This window comes from Coregonus clupeaformis, unplaced genomic scaffold (genome assembly GCF_020615455.1).
Source record: "Coregonus clupeaformis isolate EN_2021a unplaced genomic scaffold, ASM2061545v1 scaf0166, whole genome shotgun sequence".
Classification (NCBI taxonomy): Eukaryota; Metazoa; Chordata; class Actinopteri; order Salmoniformes; family Salmonidae; genus Coregonus; species Coregonus clupeaformis.
Genome location: NW_025533621.1, coordinates 571724 through 592500, shown reverse-complemented (window position 1 = coordinate 592500; position 20777 = coordinate 571724). Strand labels below are relative to the sequence as shown.

Genomic DNA, 20777 nt, shown 5'->3' with positions numbered 1-20777 from the left:
GACAATCCGGTGGCTGAGGACTGGAGGGTGTTGTGGGCATATTCAGCCCAAATGATATAGGTGGCCCAAGACGTGGGATTACTGGCCGCCATACACCGCAGGGTGGTCTCCAGATCCTGATTAATCCGTTCCGTTTGGCCATTAGACTCTGGATGGAACCCAGACGATAGGCTGGCTGTGGCCCCAATAAGCCTGCAGAAGGCCCCCCAAAACCGGGATGAGAATTGGGGACCTCGGTCAGAGACAACGTCCAGGGGAATACCAAATATCCGGAAGACATGGTTCATGAGGAGCTCAGCAGTCTCCTTGGCCGAGGGCAGCTTGGGCAGGGGAATAAACCGGGCAGCCTTAGAGAACCGGTCAACAACCACTAGGATGACTGTGTTGCCCTGGGATGGAGGAAGTCCCGTAACAAAATCCAGAGAAAGGTGTGACCATGGCCTGCGAGGAACAGGTAAGGGATGGAGCAGTCCCTGGGGTCGCTGACGTGTCGACTTTCCCTGGTTGCACACAGGGCAGGCCCCAACATAGACCTGCACGTCCTTCTTGATGGACGGCCACCAAAACCGCCGCTGGAGGAATTCCAGTGTGCGAGCACTACCCGGATGGCATGTCAAGGGCGACTCATGACCCCACTGCAAGAACGGGCCCGAACAGAGAGAGGCACGTACAGGCGTCCGGCAGGACCACCGCCTGGATCGGGCTCATGGACAAGGGCCTCTCTGCCCTCTTTCTAGTTCCCACTGAAGAGGTGCGACGATCCTAGACCTCGGAATAATCGATGCCAAGGGCTTCTCTTGTATCTCGGGAGAATAGGCTCGAGACAGGGCATCGGCTTGACGTTCTTGGTGCCAGGTCTGTAAGACAGGAGAAACTGGAATCGATTAAAAAAAGGGACCATCGTGCTTGCCGAGGGTTCATCCGCTTTGCCTGTTGGAGATATTCCAGGTTCTTGTGGTCTGTGAGAACCTGTAAAGGATGCTGAGCCCCCTCAAGCCAATGGCGCCACTCTTCCAAGGCCAGTTTTACCGCAAGCAACTCTCGATCCCCCACGTGGTAGTTGCGCTCGGCCTCAGACAGGCGGCGAGACATGAAGGCACAAGGGTGTAATCTCCCATCCTCACCCCTCTGTGACAGGACGGCTCCCACCCCCCACCTCTGAGGCGTCCACCTCCACCACGAAAGGTCTTTCTGGGTCAGGGATCACCAGAATCGGAGCAGAAGTGAAGCGGCGCTTGAGATCCTCGAAGGCCCCTGCTGCTTCCGGACCCCAGTGAATCTTGGTCCCTCCTCCCTTGGTAAGCGTCGTCAAAGGGGCTACCACAGAGCTGAAATTCTTAATGAACTTCCGATAGAAGTTAGAAAAGCCAATGAACCGTTGAACCTCCTTGACCGTGGCAGGTGTGGGCCAGCTGTGGACCGCTTTGACCTTCTTGGGATCCATCTCTAGGTGGCCGGGAGTGACAATAAACCCGAGAAACTGAGTCTGGGAAACATGAAACTCACACTTCTCAGGTTTAACGTAGAGGTGATTGTCAAGGAGCCTCTGGAGAACCCTGCTAACATGCCCCTCATGCTCCTTCAGTGACCTCGAGAAGATGAGGATATCGTCCAGGTACGAAGCGAACAGATTAAGCATATCCCGGAGAACATCATTAATCAGGCTTGGAATACTGCGGGGGCATTGGTGAGCCCGAACGGCATCACCCGATATTCATAGTGCCCGTGGGCGTGTTGAAAGCCAGTCTTCCATTCGTCTCCTGGCCGGATCCGCACGAGATGGTAAGCATTGCGGAGATCCAGTTTAGTAAAATGGAAGCCCCTTGAAGCCGCTCAAAAGCAGTGGCCATGAGAGGAAAAGGGGTATCGATTCCGAACCGTGATCTTGTTGAGTCCCGAATCAATACAAGGCCTAAGACCCCCGTCTTTCTTTTCAACAAAAAAGCCCGCCCCAGCCGGGAAGTAGAGGCACAGATGAGGCCGGCTGCCAAGGACTCCTTAATGTAGGTGTCCATAGCTGAGTGCTCGGGGGAGGATAAGGAAAAGATCCGACCTCTAGGAGGGCAGCAACCAGGGAGTAGATCAATGGCACAGTCATACGTGCGGTGAGGCGGTAAGGAAGTAGCCGGGACTTGCTGAACACTGCCTTGAACCGATGGTAAACACTGGGGACTCGGGAGACGTCAACAGACTCTTGAAACTGGGTACTAGGGGCTGAGGACTCTGAAGCATGCAGGTGAGTTGGCAAGTGGGACCCCAGCTTAGAATGGTGCCAGTAGGCCAGTCGATCTGGGGATTATGTCTGCATAGCCAAGGTTGACCCAGGATAATAGGATACTCGGGGAGTCAATGAGATAGAAGGTCTCCTCCTGCTGGTGTTGAAAGATGGTAAGTCGCAGGGACTGAGTCGCCTCTGTAACCTTTCCTGGTTCCAGAGGTCTGCCATCTAAGGCTGTAACTGCCTGGGGTTGAGGAAGTAGTTGGGTAGGGATCTTAAGTTCCTTAGCCAAGGTTAAATCCAGGAAATCACCTGCGGCACCGGAATCAATCATAGCCTGGACCCGATGCTGGTGGCCCTTCCAGGACAGAGTGGCTGGGATAGCTAAGACAGCGTTAGTAGGAGGAGCTCTAATTTTCCCCATCACAGCCCTCCTGTAGCAAGCGGGGACAGGCGTTTCCCCGGAAGCTCGGGGCAAGTGGAGCGAAGTGGCCGGCAACCCCGCAGTAGAGGCACCGACGCTCCCTCATGCGACGTTCCCTTTCGTTGGGAGAAAGCCTGGAGCGGCCTAACTGCATGTTCTCCGGGAATCCTGGAGCAGTTCAGGAGCCGGGAAGCTCTGAATGACGGAGCCCAAACAGGAGAAACAGAGCTGCTCAGAGGAACTTGGGACTGAGACCCCTGGCGCGAGCCGTTCTCCGCTCTCTTAGACGATTGTCCAGGCGGATGGCCAAGGCTATGAGGGACTCGAGATCCCCAGCTGGTTCTCGGGTGGCTAACTCATCTTGAAGGGGCTCAGATAACCCTCCCTGAAAACAGACCCTCAGCGCTTCATCATTCCATCCGCTCCTTGCTGCTATGGTCCGGAATTCAATGGCAAAATCTGCCGTGCTCTGGGGACCCTGACGGAGAGACAGTAGGCGCTTGAAGCTTCCCGCCCACTGACAGGATGATCGAACACCCGCTTGAACTCTTCTACAAATGCAGCGTAGGAGTCACAACAGGCCTCCTGGGACTGCCACACCGCAGAGGCCCAGGAGAGCGCCTTGTCTGAAAGAAGGGTAATGATGTAGGCAATCTTGGAGCGGTCGGTGGGAAAACTTGAGGGTTGGAGCTCGAAGGTGAGGGAGCATTGGGTGAGGAAACCCTGGCAGAGCTTGGATCCCCAGAAAAGGGCTTGGGAGGTGGTAGTCGGGGCTCCGCCCGATGGAGAAGGCCTGTCGTCACTGGGGGTGACCTGGAGTAAGGGGAAGGACCAGGGAGGCGTTCAAAGAGCTGGCGGAGGGAACTCATCATATCGGCCAGGAGTTGAGAATGACTAGCCATCAGCTCTTCCTGTCGGCTGAGAACGGCTTCATGGCGCTGGAAAGATGCCTCATGTCGAGCGATCACCGCCAACAGGTCCTTGGAACTGAGTGTTTCTGGGTCCATGATTGACTTGGTTTTCTGTCACAAGCTAGGCTTGAACTCAGGTCTCAGATGTGGAGAGTTGGGTGTTCTACCCCTTAGCCACAGAGGAGGTATAGTAGGACCCAAACGGAACACCCGAGGCAATACTCCAGGCAAAGTAGGTTTAATATAAAAAAGGTATTTCTTTGCACTTCAAAAATAATCCAACAAAAGTTCTTCTCAGAAAGAGGTATACTAACAGAGGTACAGTAAACAAAACAGGAGGACAAAACAATAATAACTCCACGAGGGGAGAAAAACAAAATAAAGATAACTTAGAAAAGCTTACTCGGAAAGACTCTGTGGGACACAGCAGGAGACACATAGCCAGGACTCAAAAACCAAGTGAGGAACAAGGGGAAAAAACACAGCTAAAATACTCTAGGGGAAACAAGGCACAGGTGACCTGGATAAAGCTAATAAGGACACACGAGGAAGAACTAAGGCAGAGGGGAACACAGATGACCTCTAGAGGCCCGGAGACAAACAGGAGGCAGGAAGCTGACATTTATATCCAGCACCACATTACAATTTACATCCAGCACCACATTACAATTTACATCCAGCACCACATTACAATTTACATCCAGAGACAGTAATGGCAGACCCCTGGCACACACAGAAAGCACATGATGAACCCTGGCACACACAGAAAGCACATGATGAACACTCTGTAATTGAATAAAACGGATACCATCCCTGACCCCCGGGTCAAACCGAACCAACCAGCTATTTGTGGCCAGGGCCCCATATACCACCCTCCATTGGAGGTCCCCATATACCACCCTCCATTGGAGGGCCCCATATACCACCCTCCATTGGAGGTGCCCATATACCACCCTCCATTGGAGGGCCCCATATACCACCCTCCATTGGAGGGCCCCATATACCACCCTCCATTGGAGGGCCCCATATACCACCCTCCATTGGAGGGCCCCCTATACCACCCTCCATTGGAGGGCCCCTGTCCTTTTGGGCACAGGCGGCACCCTCCACCTTCACCCTGCCATGCTCTCAGCTCCCAGTATCCTGTATAGAGAACCCTCCACCTTCACCCTGCCATGCTCTCAGCTCCCAGTATCCCGTATAGAGAACCCTCTACCTACACCCTGCCATGCTCTCAGCTCCCAGTATCCCGTATAGAGAACCCTCCACCTACACCCTGCCATGCTCTCAGCTCCCAGTATCCCGTATAGAGAACCCTCTACCTACACCCTGCCATGCTCTCAGCTCCCAGTATCCCGTATAGAGAACCCTCCACTTTCACCCTGCCATGCTCTCAGCTCCCAGTATCCCGTATAGAGAACCCTCCAACTTCACCCTGCCATGCTCTCAGCTCCCAGTATCCCGTATAGAGAACCCTCCACCTACACTGAGTGAATAATACATTGCTCTTTCCTAGACATGGACTGACCAGGTGAATCCAGGTGAAAGCTATGATTCCTTATATGCCTTTGAACGGGGTATGGTAGTAGGTGCCAGGTGCACCGGTTTGTGTTAAGAACTGCAACGCTGCTGGGTTTTCCACGCTCAACAGTTTCCCGTGTGTATCAAGAATGGTCCATCACCCAAAGGACATCCATCCAACTTGACACAACTGTGGGAAGCGTTGGAGTCTTATCTTTAACTCTGCGTTGTTGGAAAAGGACCCGTTAATAAGCATTTCACTGTTTAGTCTACACCTGTTGTCTACGAAGCATGTGACAAATAACATTTTATTTGATTTGATTGATTTGATCTGGTGACTGAGACACAAACACACCCTTTAAACCCCCTTTAAACCCCCTAGGTCCCTTTAAACCCCCTTTAAACCCCATTTAAACCCCCTAGGCCCCTTTAAACCCCCTTTAAACCCCCTAGGCCCATTTAAACCCCCTTTAAACCCCCTAGGCCCCTTTAAACCCCCTTTAAACCCCCTAGGCCCCTTTAAACCCCCTTTAAACCCCCTAGGCCCCTTTAAACCCCCTTTAAACCCCCTTTAAACCCCCTTTAAACCCCATTTAAACCCCCTAGGCCCCTTTAAACCCCCCTTTAAACCCCCTAGGCCCCTTTAAACCCCCTTTAAACCCCCCTAGGCCCCTTTAAACCCCATTTAAACCCCCTAGGCCCCTTTAAACCCCCTTTAAACCCCCTAGGCCCCTTTAAACCCCCTTTAAACCCCCTAGGCCCCTTTAAACCCCCTAGGCCCCTTTAAACCCCCTTTAAACCCCATTTAAACCCTATTTAAACCCCCTAGGCCCCTTTAAACCCCCTAGGCTACTTGAAACCCCCTCTTTAAAGTCACTGATAACTCTTCTTCTAGCCATGGTAGCCAAAATAATGGACAACTGGGCATTTTTATACATGACCATGAGAATGATGGGATGCTAATTGCTTAATTAAATCAGGAACCACACCTGTTTGGAAGCAACTCATTTCAATATACTTTGTATCCCTAATTTACTCAAGTCTTTCCTTTATTTTGGCAGTTACCTGTATATCGGGTCATGGAGTTTGATTATATGTTTCATTAAGTCGTTAATTGTCTCCATACTTTCTGCAGCGTTAAAGGAGTTTAGAAATTAAACACCATTACTACATCATTACACCAAACAGTAATAACAAACCCATTTTTAAGTCTGAACACATTTGAAGCTTTTTGCAGTCGATTTTCGGATACCATATGTCTCTGAGTAAAACCATATCTGTATTTTAGAGTACAGCAGGCCGGTAGCACGCAATCAGAGTTTTAAAGAAGCTTAAAACGTGTGTTTATCTTTTGAGAGAAGAAATTATGTCAAAAATCATCCATTCTAAATAAAGCAACAGTTTGCTTTTACCCTGCTGTGTTTAGGGAGGAGGATTTGAAGTGCTGATCTACGGATGTAACCATCGGCCGCATCCCAGATGACACCCTATGCTGGATATACTTTAGTGCACTACTTTTGACCAGTGCTATATGGGCCCTGGTCAAAAGTAGTGCACTATGTAGGGAATAGGGTGTCATTTGGGATGCAAAAAATCATCATGATCCACATCTAGGTTACTCCATATATATATATATATAGCCCTTCTTCAGTTTAAAATGGGATTGTTTGTCTGCCGTTTAATGGAAATAAAATACTCTGTGTTTAGATCTGGGTTGATGGCTTTTGTAAAAATAATTTTGCCTTTGGCCAGAAGTACTTTTAAGCTGTTTCGCACAGTATATGGTGTCACGCTGTCTTTTTCCTCCGCTAAATACACAGACATATTTGTTTTTGATATATCTGTCACTCGTGCGCAGTTGTTTGCTAAACCAACAGAGAGCAGTTCTACTAAATGTATGGCTGCTACCAACGATGTATACAAACCCTGGATTGGTGATGCTATGTATCGACCAATGAGATGCTTTGAAGCCCCCGGTCAGCCTTTTTGACACTCCTCAGAAAAGGAGTACATCAAAATAATTATACTTTAAGGAAAATATTGTATATATTTGTTTATGTTTTATTTGTATGTTTAGCTCACATAATTTAATTTAAAAGTATGCATTATGGTGTCTGTAATAGAATAAGCGTTGCAAAAACAAATGTAGACACTTATAAATGCATTTTTATAGTTCATATTTTCTACAACGGTGGGGGAGCGCCAAGATGGAGGCGTGGTGGATTCAACACAGCGCCCCCTGGAGGTCATCTAGTGTATATATCTATTATTGGCTGCTACAGATTTAAGACACACATAACTTCTAATCAAAGGAACCTTTTTATTTCATCACGTATGGGAATCTTTATGATGGTAGATATGCGCGAATTTCAAATGATCAGTGGGTGGCTGCATGAACCCAAATTCACTGGATTGGTATTTGTAATTAGAATGTTTACCACTTGCCCCTCAAATGAACCCTGAAATTTAGTGGAAAAAACTACGTGGGCATAAGTCCTGGCACCAAAGTGGGAATTAGCCTGGCACCAAAGTGGGCATTAGACTGGCACCAAAGTGGGCATTAGACTGGCACCAAAGTGGGCATTAGCCTGGCACCAAAGTGGGCATTAGACTGGCACCAAAGTGGGCATTAGCCTGGCACCAAAGTGGGCATTAGACTGGCATTACCAGGCACGGGTACCAGAGGTCAAACAGAAGCTGATTCTCCTCATTGACCAGAGATGGAGATGGAGATGGAGATGGAGATGCCACACACACACACACACACACACACACACACACACACACACACACACACAAAGAAACACACACACAAACACACACACAAACACCAGGATTGGGGTCAATTTGAATTGAAGTCAGTAAATTAAGGAAGTAAACTGAAATTCCAATTAAAACATTTAAAAAGGGAATCTATTTTCAATAACTTCTCAATAAGCTGAAAAATGTTTGGATTTTAAATTCAAATTGACCCCCAACACAAACACACACACACACACACACACACACACACACACACACACACACACACACACACACACACCCTCATCATCACCTCTTTCTCCTCAGTGTAGACTTAACAAGGCACTCTTCATCGTTTTTCTAATGGCCATGGTTTACACTCTTTGAAGAAAGGAGATATTTTAGATTCAGTGTTTTCTATACTTCTCCTCTCACCCTTAATGTTGTCTGCACCTCCCCCTCCCCTCCTCTCCACCTTCCCCCCTCCCCTCCCCCTTCCCTTCCAGCTTGTCTATTGTCTATTGTCCAACAGCTGAAGTCTTTGGGCTGAAGAATTGACTTTCTCATCGCAGCACTTTGAAATAGGAAAAGTGGAAAAATGGGTTAAGCGTTAACATCACTCCCCCCTCTTCCCTCTTAGGCTACGTCCCAAATGGCGCCCTATTCCCTACATAGAACCCCGGTCAAAAGTAGTGCACTACATAGGTAATAGGGTGCCATTCTCTGGTCTAAAGTAGTGCACTATCTAGGGAATAGGGTGCCATTCTCTGGTCTAAAGTAGTGCACTACATAGGGAATAGGGTGCCATTCTCTGGTCTAAAGTAGTGCACTATCTAGGGAATAGGGTGCCATTTGGGATGTAACCCTTCCTCCTCGTTCCTTTCCCGACAGAGGCTTAAGGCTAACATCGCTACTCCCAAAGTGTGATGTGTGGGGGGTCAGTGCAGTGGAGCAGTCAAAGAGTTTTTCCCCAAATGGCACCCTAACCTTATGGGTCCTGGTCGAAAGTAGTGCACTATAAAAGGGAATGGGGTGCCATTTGGGATGTATCCTAGCGCTCTAGCAGCTGTAACAGAGTATTGACGTACTGTACAAGTACAAGAAAAAAGCATTTAAAGAATATCCACAGGATGAACGCCTCCCTTCTGACCTTTGTCTCGGGGAGTTTGGACGGATAAATTGGATTTTTACGACCACCTTTATCAAAAGACAACATCTTCTCCCCCAGTAAATAGATGTGGGGTGAGCGTGTTAGTCCGTTGAAAATCTCACCTTCTTTCTTTTCAGATATGTTTTATATGAAATGTATTCATCCATTGTGTTACCTGTGGTACCAATACCCTAGACAGAGATTGTGTTGTGCCAATTGTCCGCTGTTCTTCAGTGAGTTAACAGGTTGAGGCTGGTCCTCCTGACACTCATTCCCTGGTGACGATATGTGTTAAGCTGTAAGGCTGGTGTGTGTGAGGTTAGTGTGTGAGGTTAGTGTGTGATATGGCTATATTCTGCATCAGAACATTATCAGAGGTGAGAAAAACCTGTCAGCTTCCTTTTGGACATTGCCTACTACAGTATTAGACTTACCACACATGGGCTGACTACTATAGTTTACTTTCTAACTACAGTATTATTGGGGGGGGTGGATCAGCTTAATATTGCAGATAGATTGTAACTTCCATCAATGTAATTGTCTGCATCACTTCCAACCCCCCATGTTTTTTATATATATACTCCCCTTTATTACTTTTCAACCCCGCCATCCTTTCCCTACTTGGGGTAAATTAGTGAACAACAATGCCCAGGCCTCTACTTCCGGTCTATACTTACTATCTACACCTTATGGACAGAGTTAATTTTACAATAATTATATTATATATACAGTGGGGAGAACAAGTATTTGATACACTGCCGATTTTGCAGGTTTTCCTACTTACAAAGCATGTAGAGGTCTGTAATTTTTTATCATAGGTACACTTCAACTGTGAGAGACGGAATCTAAAACAAAAATCCAGAAAATCACATTGTATGATTTTTAAGTAATTAATTTGCATTTGTCAATTAGTATATTTGAATTTAACCACAATATTTGTTGCATTATTTGTTCTGTTTTTTTCTGGAGGATTAAATTGAAATTGCAACCAACTTTCTATGGCTTGTTTTAGAAATAGTGATATTTGGGAGATGATTTCCTTTTCAAATAACTGCAAATGAGTTGTTGTAATCTGAATAAAGGGAAAAAGGCCTTTCTTGAACATTGGGTGAGACAATCTTACTAATTTGCTTGAGAACCAGTTCAGATTTAAGTATAACTTTTGTATGACTGAAGCTTTTAGTGATAGGTCTAATGCTTTAATATTTAATAATTTATGTCCTCCGAATTCATATTCATTATATAAATATGCCCTTTTAATTATGTCTGGCTTGCCGTTCCAAATACATTTGAATATTTTTTTTCTCATATAATTTAAAAAACTGTTCGCTAGGCGTAGGCAAGACCATAAGCAAATAGGTAAGTGACTGTAAGTCGCTTTGGATAAAAGCGTCTGCTAAATGGCATATTATTTATTATTATTAGGTAAACTGGGATAATACTAAATAGTTAATCAGGGTGATTTTTCCACAAATTGACAGGTATTTTCCTTTCCATGGTAGTAAGATCTTATCTATTTTTGCTAACTTTCTATTAAAATGTATTGAAGTGAGATCATTTATTTCCTTTGGGATATGTATTCCGAGTATATCCACATCACCATCAGGCCATTTTATTGGTAAACTACATGGTAATGTAATTTTTTTATTTTTTAGTGATCCAACACGTAATATAGTACATTTGTCATAATTTGGTTGTAATCCAGAGAGGTTAGAAAATGTATCTAGATCCTCTATGAGGCTGTGGAGGGATTCTAGTTGAGGATTTAAAAGAAAACATGAATCATCAGCGTACAATGACACCTTTGTTTTTAAGCCCTGTATTTCTAATCCTCTGATATTATTATTGGATCTGATTTTAATAGCTAACATCTCGATGGCCACAATAAATAGATATGCCGATAGTGGACAACCTTGTTTCACTCCTCTTGACAGTTTAAAACTTTCGGAAAAATAGCCATTATTTACTATTTTACACCTAGGGTTACTATACATGATTTTGACTCATTTTTTAAGAGATTCTCCAAAATTGAAATGCTCCAGGCATTTATATATAAACCCCAGTCGAACTTTATCAAATGCCTTTTCGAAGTCTGCTATGAATAGCAAGCCTGGTTTCCCATATTTCCCATAGTGTTCTATTGTTTCCAATACTTGCCTTATATTATCACCAATGTATCTTCCATGTAAAAAACCTGTCTGATTAGAATGAATAATATCCGACAATACCTTTTTAATTTAATTTAATTAAAATCCTGAGCTCCTAGTGGTGATCCAGTCCCACTTTAACAGGCATTACTTCTCTTCAGTTTCAACAGGGCAAAATGAACAGACAGCTACAGGGAGAAAATAGAAAATATGTTGGTTATGGCTTTTATGATTATAGTTAGCCTTTATGATTATAGTTAGCCTTTATGATTATAGGTAGCTTTCATGCCATATCTCCCAGTTTCACCAACATACTGTCAACAGAACATACATATAACATACAATGTTACATCATATTACATACAATGTTTCATCATATTACATACAATGGTGTAACAACCTCTTTACATTCAGCTACTCAATTGTAAACATCTCTCTCTCTCTCGCTCTCTCTCTCGCTCTCTCTCTCTCTCTCTCTCTCTCTCTCTCTCTCTGTCTCGCTCTCTCTGTCTCTCTCTCTCTGTCTCTCTGTCTCTCTCTCTCTCTCTCTCTCTCTCTCTCTCTCTCTCTCTCTCTCTCTCTCTCTCTCTCTGACTGAATGACACTTCTACTGCACTGTAATAAACTATCTTTACTGAAAATAATGATTTTGTCTGTGACCTTCTTTATCACTTCTTCTTCCTTTCTTTCCTCATCTTCTCATTCCATCGGCCATGCTCCTCTTGTTTTATTCAATCCCTCCCCCCCTCCCTCCCTCCCTCCTCCTGCTCCTCCTCCCTCCCACCCTCCTCCTCCTCCTCCTCCTCCTCCTCCTCCTCCTCCCTCCCACCCTCCTCCTCCTCCCTCCCACCCTCCCCTCCTCCTCCTCCTCCTCCTCCTCCTCCTCCTCCCTCCCACCCTCCTCCTCCTCCTCCTCCCACCCCTCCCTCCCTCCTCCTCCTCCTCCTCCCTCCCTCCCTCCCACCCTCCCACCCTCCTCCTCCTCCTCCTCCCACCCTCCCACCCTCCCTCCCTCCCTCCCTCCTCCTCCTCCTCCTCCCTCCCTCCCTCCCTCCCTCCCTCCCTCCTCCCTCCCCTCCCTCCCCCTCCCACCCTCCCCCTCCTCCTCCCTCCCTCCCTCCTCCCTCCCTCCTCCCTCCCCCCTCCCTCCTCCCTCCCTCCCTCCTCCCTCCTCCTCCCTCCCTCCTCCCTCCCTCCCTCCCTCCTCCCTCCTCCCTCCCTCCCTCCCTCCCTCCTCCTCCCTCCTCCTCCTCCCTCCCACCCCTCCCACCCTCCTCCTCCTCCTCCTCCTCCCTCCTCCTCCTCCTCCCTCCCTCCCTCCCTCCCTCCCTCCCTCTTTCCTAAATAACTAACATACCTACCTAGAAACAGTAGCCTCCCCAACACCAGCCCCTCAGGTCCCTAGCCCTGAGTCCCCTACTTCTTTGACTTACTCCTCTCCTCCCCCACCAGTTGTCCCCAGCTCAGGCGTCCTCCTCCCCTCTGCTCCCCGTGACGTGGTCCCTGTCCTAGTGTCCAGCCGTTTTGTCCGCCTCAGCTGGCGCCCCCCGCAGGAGACCAGAGGAACTGTTCAGACCTACGGCATCTACTACTCCCAGGACACTGTCAACAGGTACGGTTAAATACTATATGCTCTGGTCTACTACATGGTCTGGTCTACTACATGGTCTGGTCTACTACATGGTCTGGTCTACTACATGGTCTGGTCTACTACATGGTCTGGCCTACTACATGGTCTGGTCTACTATATGGTCTGGTCTACTACATGGTCTGGTCTACTACATGGTCTGGTCTACTACATGGTCTGGTCTACTATATGGTCTGGTCTACTACATGGTCTGGTCTGGTCTACTACATGGTCTGGTCTGGTCTACTACATGGTCTGGTCTACTATATGCTCTGGTCTACTATATGGTCTGGTCTGGTCTACTACATGGTCTGGTCTGGTCTACTACATGGTCTGGTCTACTACATGGTCTGCTCTGGTCTACTACATGCTCTGGTCTACTATATGGTCTGGTCTACTACATGGTCTGGTCTGGTCTACTACATGGTCTGGTCTACTACATGGTCTGGTCTACTACATGGTCTGGTCTGGTCTACTACATGGTCTGGTCTACTACATGGTCTGGTCTACTACATGGTCTGGTCTAGTCTACTACATGGTCTGGTCTGGTCTACTACATGGTCTGGTCTACTACATGGTCTAGTCTACTACATGGTCTGGTCTACTATATGGTCTGGTCTACTACATGGTCTGGTCTACTATATGGTCTGGTCTACTACATGGTCTGGTCTACTACATGGTCTGGTCTACTACATGGTCTGGTCTAGTCTACTACATGGTCTGGTCTACTACATGGTCTGGTCTACTACATGGTCTGGTCTACTACATGGTCTGGTCTACTACATGGTCTGGTCTACTATATGGTCTGGTCTAGTCTACTACATGGTCTGGTCTGGTCTACTATATGGTCTGGTCTACTATATGGTCTGGTCTACTACATGGTCTGGTCTACTACATGGTCTGGTCTACTATATGGTCTGGTCTACTACATGGTCTGGTCTACTATATGGTCTGGTCTACTACATGGTCACGACTCAATGTGTGCTTTCTGATGGTGTCAAGATACCTTGATATTACGAAAGGTATCCCGCAGGGGTCGATTTTGGGACCAGTCCTCTTTATTATTTATATAAATAATATTGGAAAATCTGCAAAAACCTGTAACATTCATCTGTATGCAGATCACACTGTTATGTACGCTATTGCCCCTATGGCTGACCAGGCTGTTGGAGTTGCAATCTGATTTTGTCGCCTTACAGAAAATCCTTGTTGATTTAAAATGGGTACTTGATGCGAGAAAAACGAAACGTATGCTGTTTTTATTTTTTTATTTTAGAAAGATTCCAGATGGCTTACATGTATGCATTGGATGGTTCTTTCATCGAGCAGGTTCCCTCCTATAAATACCTGTGCTTTTGGATTGACAATAATTTGATGTTTAAAAAACATATGGATGAGCTAGTTAAGAAGCTGAGATTTAAAGTAAGCTTATTTTATAAAAAAGAGATCATGCTTCTCCCTAAAGAGCAGGAAGCAGATTGTACCTTCCTGCCAGTTCTTGACTATGGTGACACCATTTACCAGAATGCAGCAGCCACTACTCTTACACTGTTGGATGCCGTCTACCATGGCCCCATTCGTTTTATCACAGGTGACGGACGCACCACTTCATCCTGTATCAAAAGGTTGGCCGGTCCTCAAAGTCCCGTAGATCACTTCATTACGCCATGTTTGTTTACAAAGCTCAAATGCACAAGCTTCCGACTTACCTCACGTCACTGTTAAAATGTACAAATACGAGACACCAAACCCGTTCACAGGGATGGTTAACTCTCGAGGTTCCACTAGTATGTACAGATCTAGGTAAATCCGCATTCAGTTTTAGTGCCCCCCATTTTTGCAATAGCCTACAAAACTCCCTACATCTTGACTCTCTGGTGCCCCTAGGGCAGTTGAGGACTTTAATGTTGAATGAATTAAATGAGAATTGCAAGTGCTTGGATTGAATGTAAATAATTGTATGTGTGGTGTTTGAAGCTGTAGTGTTGATTCTGTATTTTTGTTTTATTACATTTTTAATGATAATTTTGAATTTGTTGTATTGTTTTTTCAAGTGGAAACTCTTAGTCCCAAGTGGCACCCTATTCCCTATAAAGTGTTCTACCTCTTCAATGTGCCCTGGTTCAAAATAGTGCACTATAAAGGGAATATGATACCATTTGGGAAGCAACCAAAGTAGCTGTTATAGTGCCAACTAACAAGGGCAGTGAGCTACTGCTAGTATAATAAGGGAATATGGGTTGTGTCCTAACTCAGTAGTGATTTCAGGATAAAACAAACAGACATAGATCAAGCTGCTTGCATAGAACACACTCCATGTTGCATCAGAGGTATGTTAATAACTCAATTTGGCCGTATCCGAAATGACAACCTATCCCCCAGGGCTCTGATGAAAAGTAGTGCACTGTATAGGGAATAGGGTGTCATTTGGACACAGCATATCAGAGTTTCTGTTCCTCTTGGGCTTGTCAAACTATGCATGAAGTTTGATTTTGTAATGAATCTAATCATTTAGGGATTGGTTATTTTATTAGAATGTTTTTTTTTATAAAGTCCACAAGTCTCTGATCATCACTTAAAGTAGTATTTTATAAAGTCCATGAGTCTTTTGATCTTTTTTTTAACCGTTATTTTATTGGGGAGTCATACTGAGACCAAGGTCTCTTTTACAGATGAGCTCTGAATTATGTAAATTACAGAAAATACACACATCAAAATAAATTCCAAATGCAATTAGAAAGAAAGAAAAACATGGTCATAAAAAACAAACACATTCATCAGTAAGGTCCTCAATCAGCTTTCTGAATTGCCCTAGAGGCACCAAAACATAAAATGTAAGAACTTTTGAAGATTGTTCCACAAATAAGGTGCAAGAAATCTAAACGCTGATTTACCTAACTCAGTAGAGACCAAAGGAATTTCCAGAGTTAACCATCCCTGAGACCAGGTCTGGTAACTCTTATGTCTAAAGTTTAGTAAAGATGTTAGGTACAGTGGGACTTTTTGTAAAAGGGCTTTATAAATGAAAACATAGCAATGTATCAACCTATGTGACATAAACAAACAGAACTTGCTTAGGCAGGGAAGAAGATACATTTGTACGCTTCAGTGCATTTACTGTTTTCCAAAATTGAGAAGTATCACCAGCAGAGTCAGAGATAGAGCTTAGAAAGTAGCTTGATTTAGCTTTCTGAATCGAGATAGTACATTTGTTTCTCAATTGTCTGATAGACTGCCAGTCCACTACAGAGTCAGTTTTCCTTGCTTTGGCCCAGGCCTGATTTCTCATCTGAATGAGAGATAGCTCGGAAGAAAATCAAGGGTTAGATCTATCTTTGACTCTGAATTGTTTAAAAGGGGCATGTTTATTTGCCAGAGGATTAAATACGTGGGAAAACATTTCTAGAGCCAACTCAGGGTCAGGAATACAGGAGACCGTGGCTAAATCAGAGTAGAACATGTCATAAAAAAACCTTGAGGAGAAAACCTTTTAAAATGTATCATCTTAATTAAACTAGGAATTATATTTTGCTGTTCGTATCTCTATTACATACTATAGGACAATGATCACTGAGATCATATGCAAATACTATTATCAGTAAGAATTAAATCAATCAATGAGGATGACAAAAAAGGTGTTAAACACTTGGAAATAGTGTCAATAGCATCGCCATGGCACCAGGGGGGCGGTAAATCACAGCAACAAATACATGTGTATTCTGGTTTATGGACACATCTACAACCAGGAGCTCAAATTTCTTGGGAACAGAAATATTTTAAAATTGGGACGCCATGAAATTAGATTTTACATATATGGCCACTCCTTCCCCTTTCTGTAATCTAAATACATTATAATAATTTACTTCAATGTCTTTATCAGAGACAGAACCATTTAACCATGTTTCCAAGAGAACCAGAATGTCAGGACACGAGTCCTGTACCCAAATGTTAGTTGTATCCATTTTTGAAATACTTGTCACATTTAGGTGCATTAGCTAGCTGTGCTGAAGCACCAATTTGAACTGCTCTCGGACTCACATATTGCTGTTCACTGGACCTTATGATCACTCAGCTGCACAGCTGATGCCTGCTGGACTGTTCCTTTACACGGTACCCTGTCCTGTTTATTCTGTTTAGCCTCAGCCCAAACTTTATCGCTATTACCAGTTGTTGTCTTAGCTCTCTCTAATAACACCTGTGATTGCTTTATGCCTCTCTCCCTTGTCAATATGCCTTGCCTATTGCTGTTTGGGTTACTTCTTATTATACAAGTTCACTGTAGAACCCCTAGTCCCTCTCAAACTGCCTCAAATAGTTCCTTTGTTCCACCCCCCATACACGCCGAGACCGGCTCAATCGGTGCCTCCAGTGATGCTATCTCTTTCATTGTTACCCAACGCTTAGGTTTACCTCAACTGTACTCATATCCTTCCATATCCTTTTCTGTACATAATGCCCTGAATCTTTTCTACAACGCCCGGAGAACTGCCCCCTTTATTCTATGTACCCAACGCACTAGAAGACCAGTTCTTAAAGCCTTTAGTCGTATCCTTATTCTAGTCCTCCTCTGTTCCTCTGGTGATGTAGAGGCTAACCCAGGCCCTGCAGCCCCCAGTATCACTCTTACTCCCCAGGAGCTATCATTTGTTGACTTCTGTAACCGTAAAAGCCTTGGTTTTCTGCACGTAAATATCAGAAGCCTCCTTCCTAAGTTTGAGTTACTCACTGCGTTAGCACACTCCGCCAACCCTGATGTTCTAGCAGTGTCTGAATCCTGGCTTAGGAAGGCCACCAAAAATTCTGAAATTTCCATCCCCAACTATAACATTTTCCATCTAGATAGAACTGCCAAAGGGGGTGGAGATGCAATCTACTGTAGAGATAGCCTGCAGAGCTCTATCATACTATCCAGGTCTGTGCCCAAACAGTTTGAGCTTCTACTTCTAAAAATCCACCTTTCCAGAAATAAATCTCTCACTGTTGCCACTTGCTACAGACCCCCCTCAGCCCCCAGCTGTGCCCTGGACACCATATGTGAATTGATTGCCCCCCATCTATCCTCAGAGTTCGTACTGCTTGGTGACCTAAATTGGGATATGCTTAACACCCCGGCCATCCTACAATCTAAACTAGATGCCCTCAATCTCACACAAATTATCAACGAACCTACCAGGTACAACCCTAAATCCGTAAACATGGTTACCCTCATAGATATCATCCTGACTAACTTACCCTCTAAATACACCTCCGCTGTCTTCAACCAGGATCTCAGCGATCACAGCCTTATTGCCTGCGTCCATAACGGGTCCGCGGTCAAACGACCACCCCTCATCACTGTCAAACGCTCCCAAAAACACTTCAGCAAGCAGGCTTTCCTAATTGACCTGGCCCAGGTATCCTGGATGGATATAGATCTCATTCCGTCAGTAGAGGATGCCTGGTTGTTCTTTAAAAGTAATTTCCTCTCAATCTTAAATAAACATGCCCCATTCAAAAAATACAGAACTAAGAACAGATATAGCCCCTGGTTCTCCTCAGACTTGACTGCCCTTGACCAGCACAAAAACATCCTGTGGCGTACTGCATTAGCATCAAATAGCCCCCGTGATATGCAACTTTTCAGGGAAGTTAGGAACCAATATACACAAGCAGTTAGGAAAGCAAAGGCTAACTTTTTCAAACAGAAATTTGCATCCTGTAGCACTAACTCCAAAAAAGTTTTGGGACACTGTAAAGTCCATGGAGAATAAGAGCACTTCCTCCCCATCTGCCCACTGCACTGAGGCTAGGGAAACACTATCACCACCGATAAATCTACAATAATCGAGAATTTCAACAAGCATTTTGCTACGACCGGCCATGCTTTCCACCTGGCTACCACTACCCCGGCCACCAACTCTGCACCCTCCGCTGCAACTTGCCCATGCCCCCCGCTTCTCCTTCACACAAATCCAGACAGCTGATGTTCTGAAAGAGCTGCAAAATCTGGACCCCTACAAATCATCTGGGCTAGACAATCTGGACCCTTTCTTTCTAAAACTAGCCGCCGAAATTGTCGCAACCCCTATTACTAGCCTGTTCAACCTCTCTTTCGTAACGTCTGAGATCCCCAGAGATTGGAAAGCTGCCGCGGTCATCCCCCTCTTCAAAGGGGGTGACACTCTAGATCCAAACTGTTACAGACCCATATCCATCCTGCCCTGCCTTTCAAAAGTTTTTGAAAGCCAAGTTAACAAACAGATCACCCGACCATTTCGAATCCCACCGTACCTTCTCCGCTATGCAATCCGGTTTCCGAGCTGGTCATGGGTGCACTTCAGCCACGCTCAAGGTCCTAAACGATATTATAATCGCGATCGATAATAGACAGTACTGTGCAGCCGTTTTCATTGACCTGGCCAAGGCTTTCGACTCTGTCAACCACCGCATTCTTATTGGCAGACTAAATAGCCTTGGTTTCTCAAATGACTGCCTCGCCTGGTTCACCAACTACTTCTCAGATAGAGTTCAATGTGTCAAATCGGAGGGCCTGTTGTCTGGACCTATGGCAGTCTCTATGGGGGTGCCACAGGGTTCAATTCTTGGGCCAACTCTTTTCTCTGTGTATATCAATGATGTCGCTCTTGCTGCTGGTGACTCTCAGATCCACCTCTACGCAGACAACGCCATTTTGTATACATCTGGCCCTTCATTGGACACTGTGTTAACAAACCTCCAAACGAGCTTCAATGCCATACAACACTCCTTCAGTAGCCTCCAACTGCTCTTAAACACTAGTAAAACTAAATGCATGCTCTTCAACCGAACGCTGCTTGCACCCGCCCACCCGACTAGAATCACTACTCTCGACGGGTCTGACCTAGAGTATGTGGACAACTACAAATACCTAGGTGTCTGGTTAGACTGTAAACTCTCCTTCCAGACTCACATTAAGAATCTCCAATCCAAAGTTAAATCTAGAATCGGCTTCCTATTTCGCAACAAAGCCTCCTTCACTCATGCTGCCAAACATGCCCTCGTAAAACTGACTATCCTACCGATCCTTGACTTCGGCGATGTCATTTTTCAAAATAGCCTCCAACACTCTACTCAGCAAATTGGATGTAGTCTATCACAGTGCCATCCGTTTTGTCTCCAAAGCCCCATACACTACCCACCACTGTGACCTGTACGCTCTTGTTGGCTGGTCCTCACTACATATTCGTCGCCAAACCCACTGGCTCCAGGCCATCTATAAATCACTGCTAGGCAAATCCCCGCCTTATCTTAGCTCATTGGTCACCATAGCAACACCCACCCGTAGTATGCGCTCCAGCAGGTATATCTCACTGGTCATCCCCAAAGCCAACACCTCCTTTGGCCGCCATTCCTTCAGTTCTCTGCTGCCAATGACTGGAACAAATTGCAAAAATCTCTGAAGCTGGAGACTCTTATCTCCCTCACTAACTTTAAGCATCAGTTGTCAGAGCAGCTTACCGATCACTGCACCTGTACACAGCCCATCTGAAATTAGCCCGCCCAACTACCTCATCCCTATATTGTTATTTATTTTGCTCATTTGTACCCCAGTATCTCTATTTGCACATCATCTCTTGCACATCTATCATTCCAGTGTTAATACTAATTGTAATTATTTTGCACTATAGCCTATTTATTGCCTTACCTCCATAACTTGCTACATATGCACACACTGTATATATATTTTTGACTTTGTTTTGTTTTACCCCATATGTAACTCTGTGTTGTTGTTTTCATCGCACTGCTTTGCTTTATCTTGGCCAGGTCGCAGTTGTAAATGAGAACCTGTTCTCAACTGGCTTACCTGGTTAAATAAAGGTGAAATAAAATAAATAATAATAATAAGCCCCCTAGGAGATTTAAAGTCAGAGGGGATTTCGGCTCCCATCAGAGCTAACAGGCATTCCCATCAGAGCTAACAGGCATTCCCATCAGAGCTAACAGGCATTCCCATCAGAGATAACAGGCATTCCCATCAGAGCTAACAGGCATTCCCATCAGAGCTAACAGGCATTCCCA

General features: G+C 45.5%; 1 protein-coding gene across 1 annotated transcript in view; it reads left to right on the top strand.

The window, feature by feature from the left end:
* Positions 1-20777, top strand: part of LOC121581835 (netrin receptor DCC-like) — a 205239-nt gene that overhangs the window by 21397 nt on the left and 163065 nt on the right. The window contains exon 2 of the mRNA XM_045213884.1: positions 12566-12725. Coding sequence (XP_045069819.1) covers positions 12566-12725 — 160 coding nt within the window. The remainder of the gene's footprint in view (positions 1-12565; positions 12726-20777) is intronic.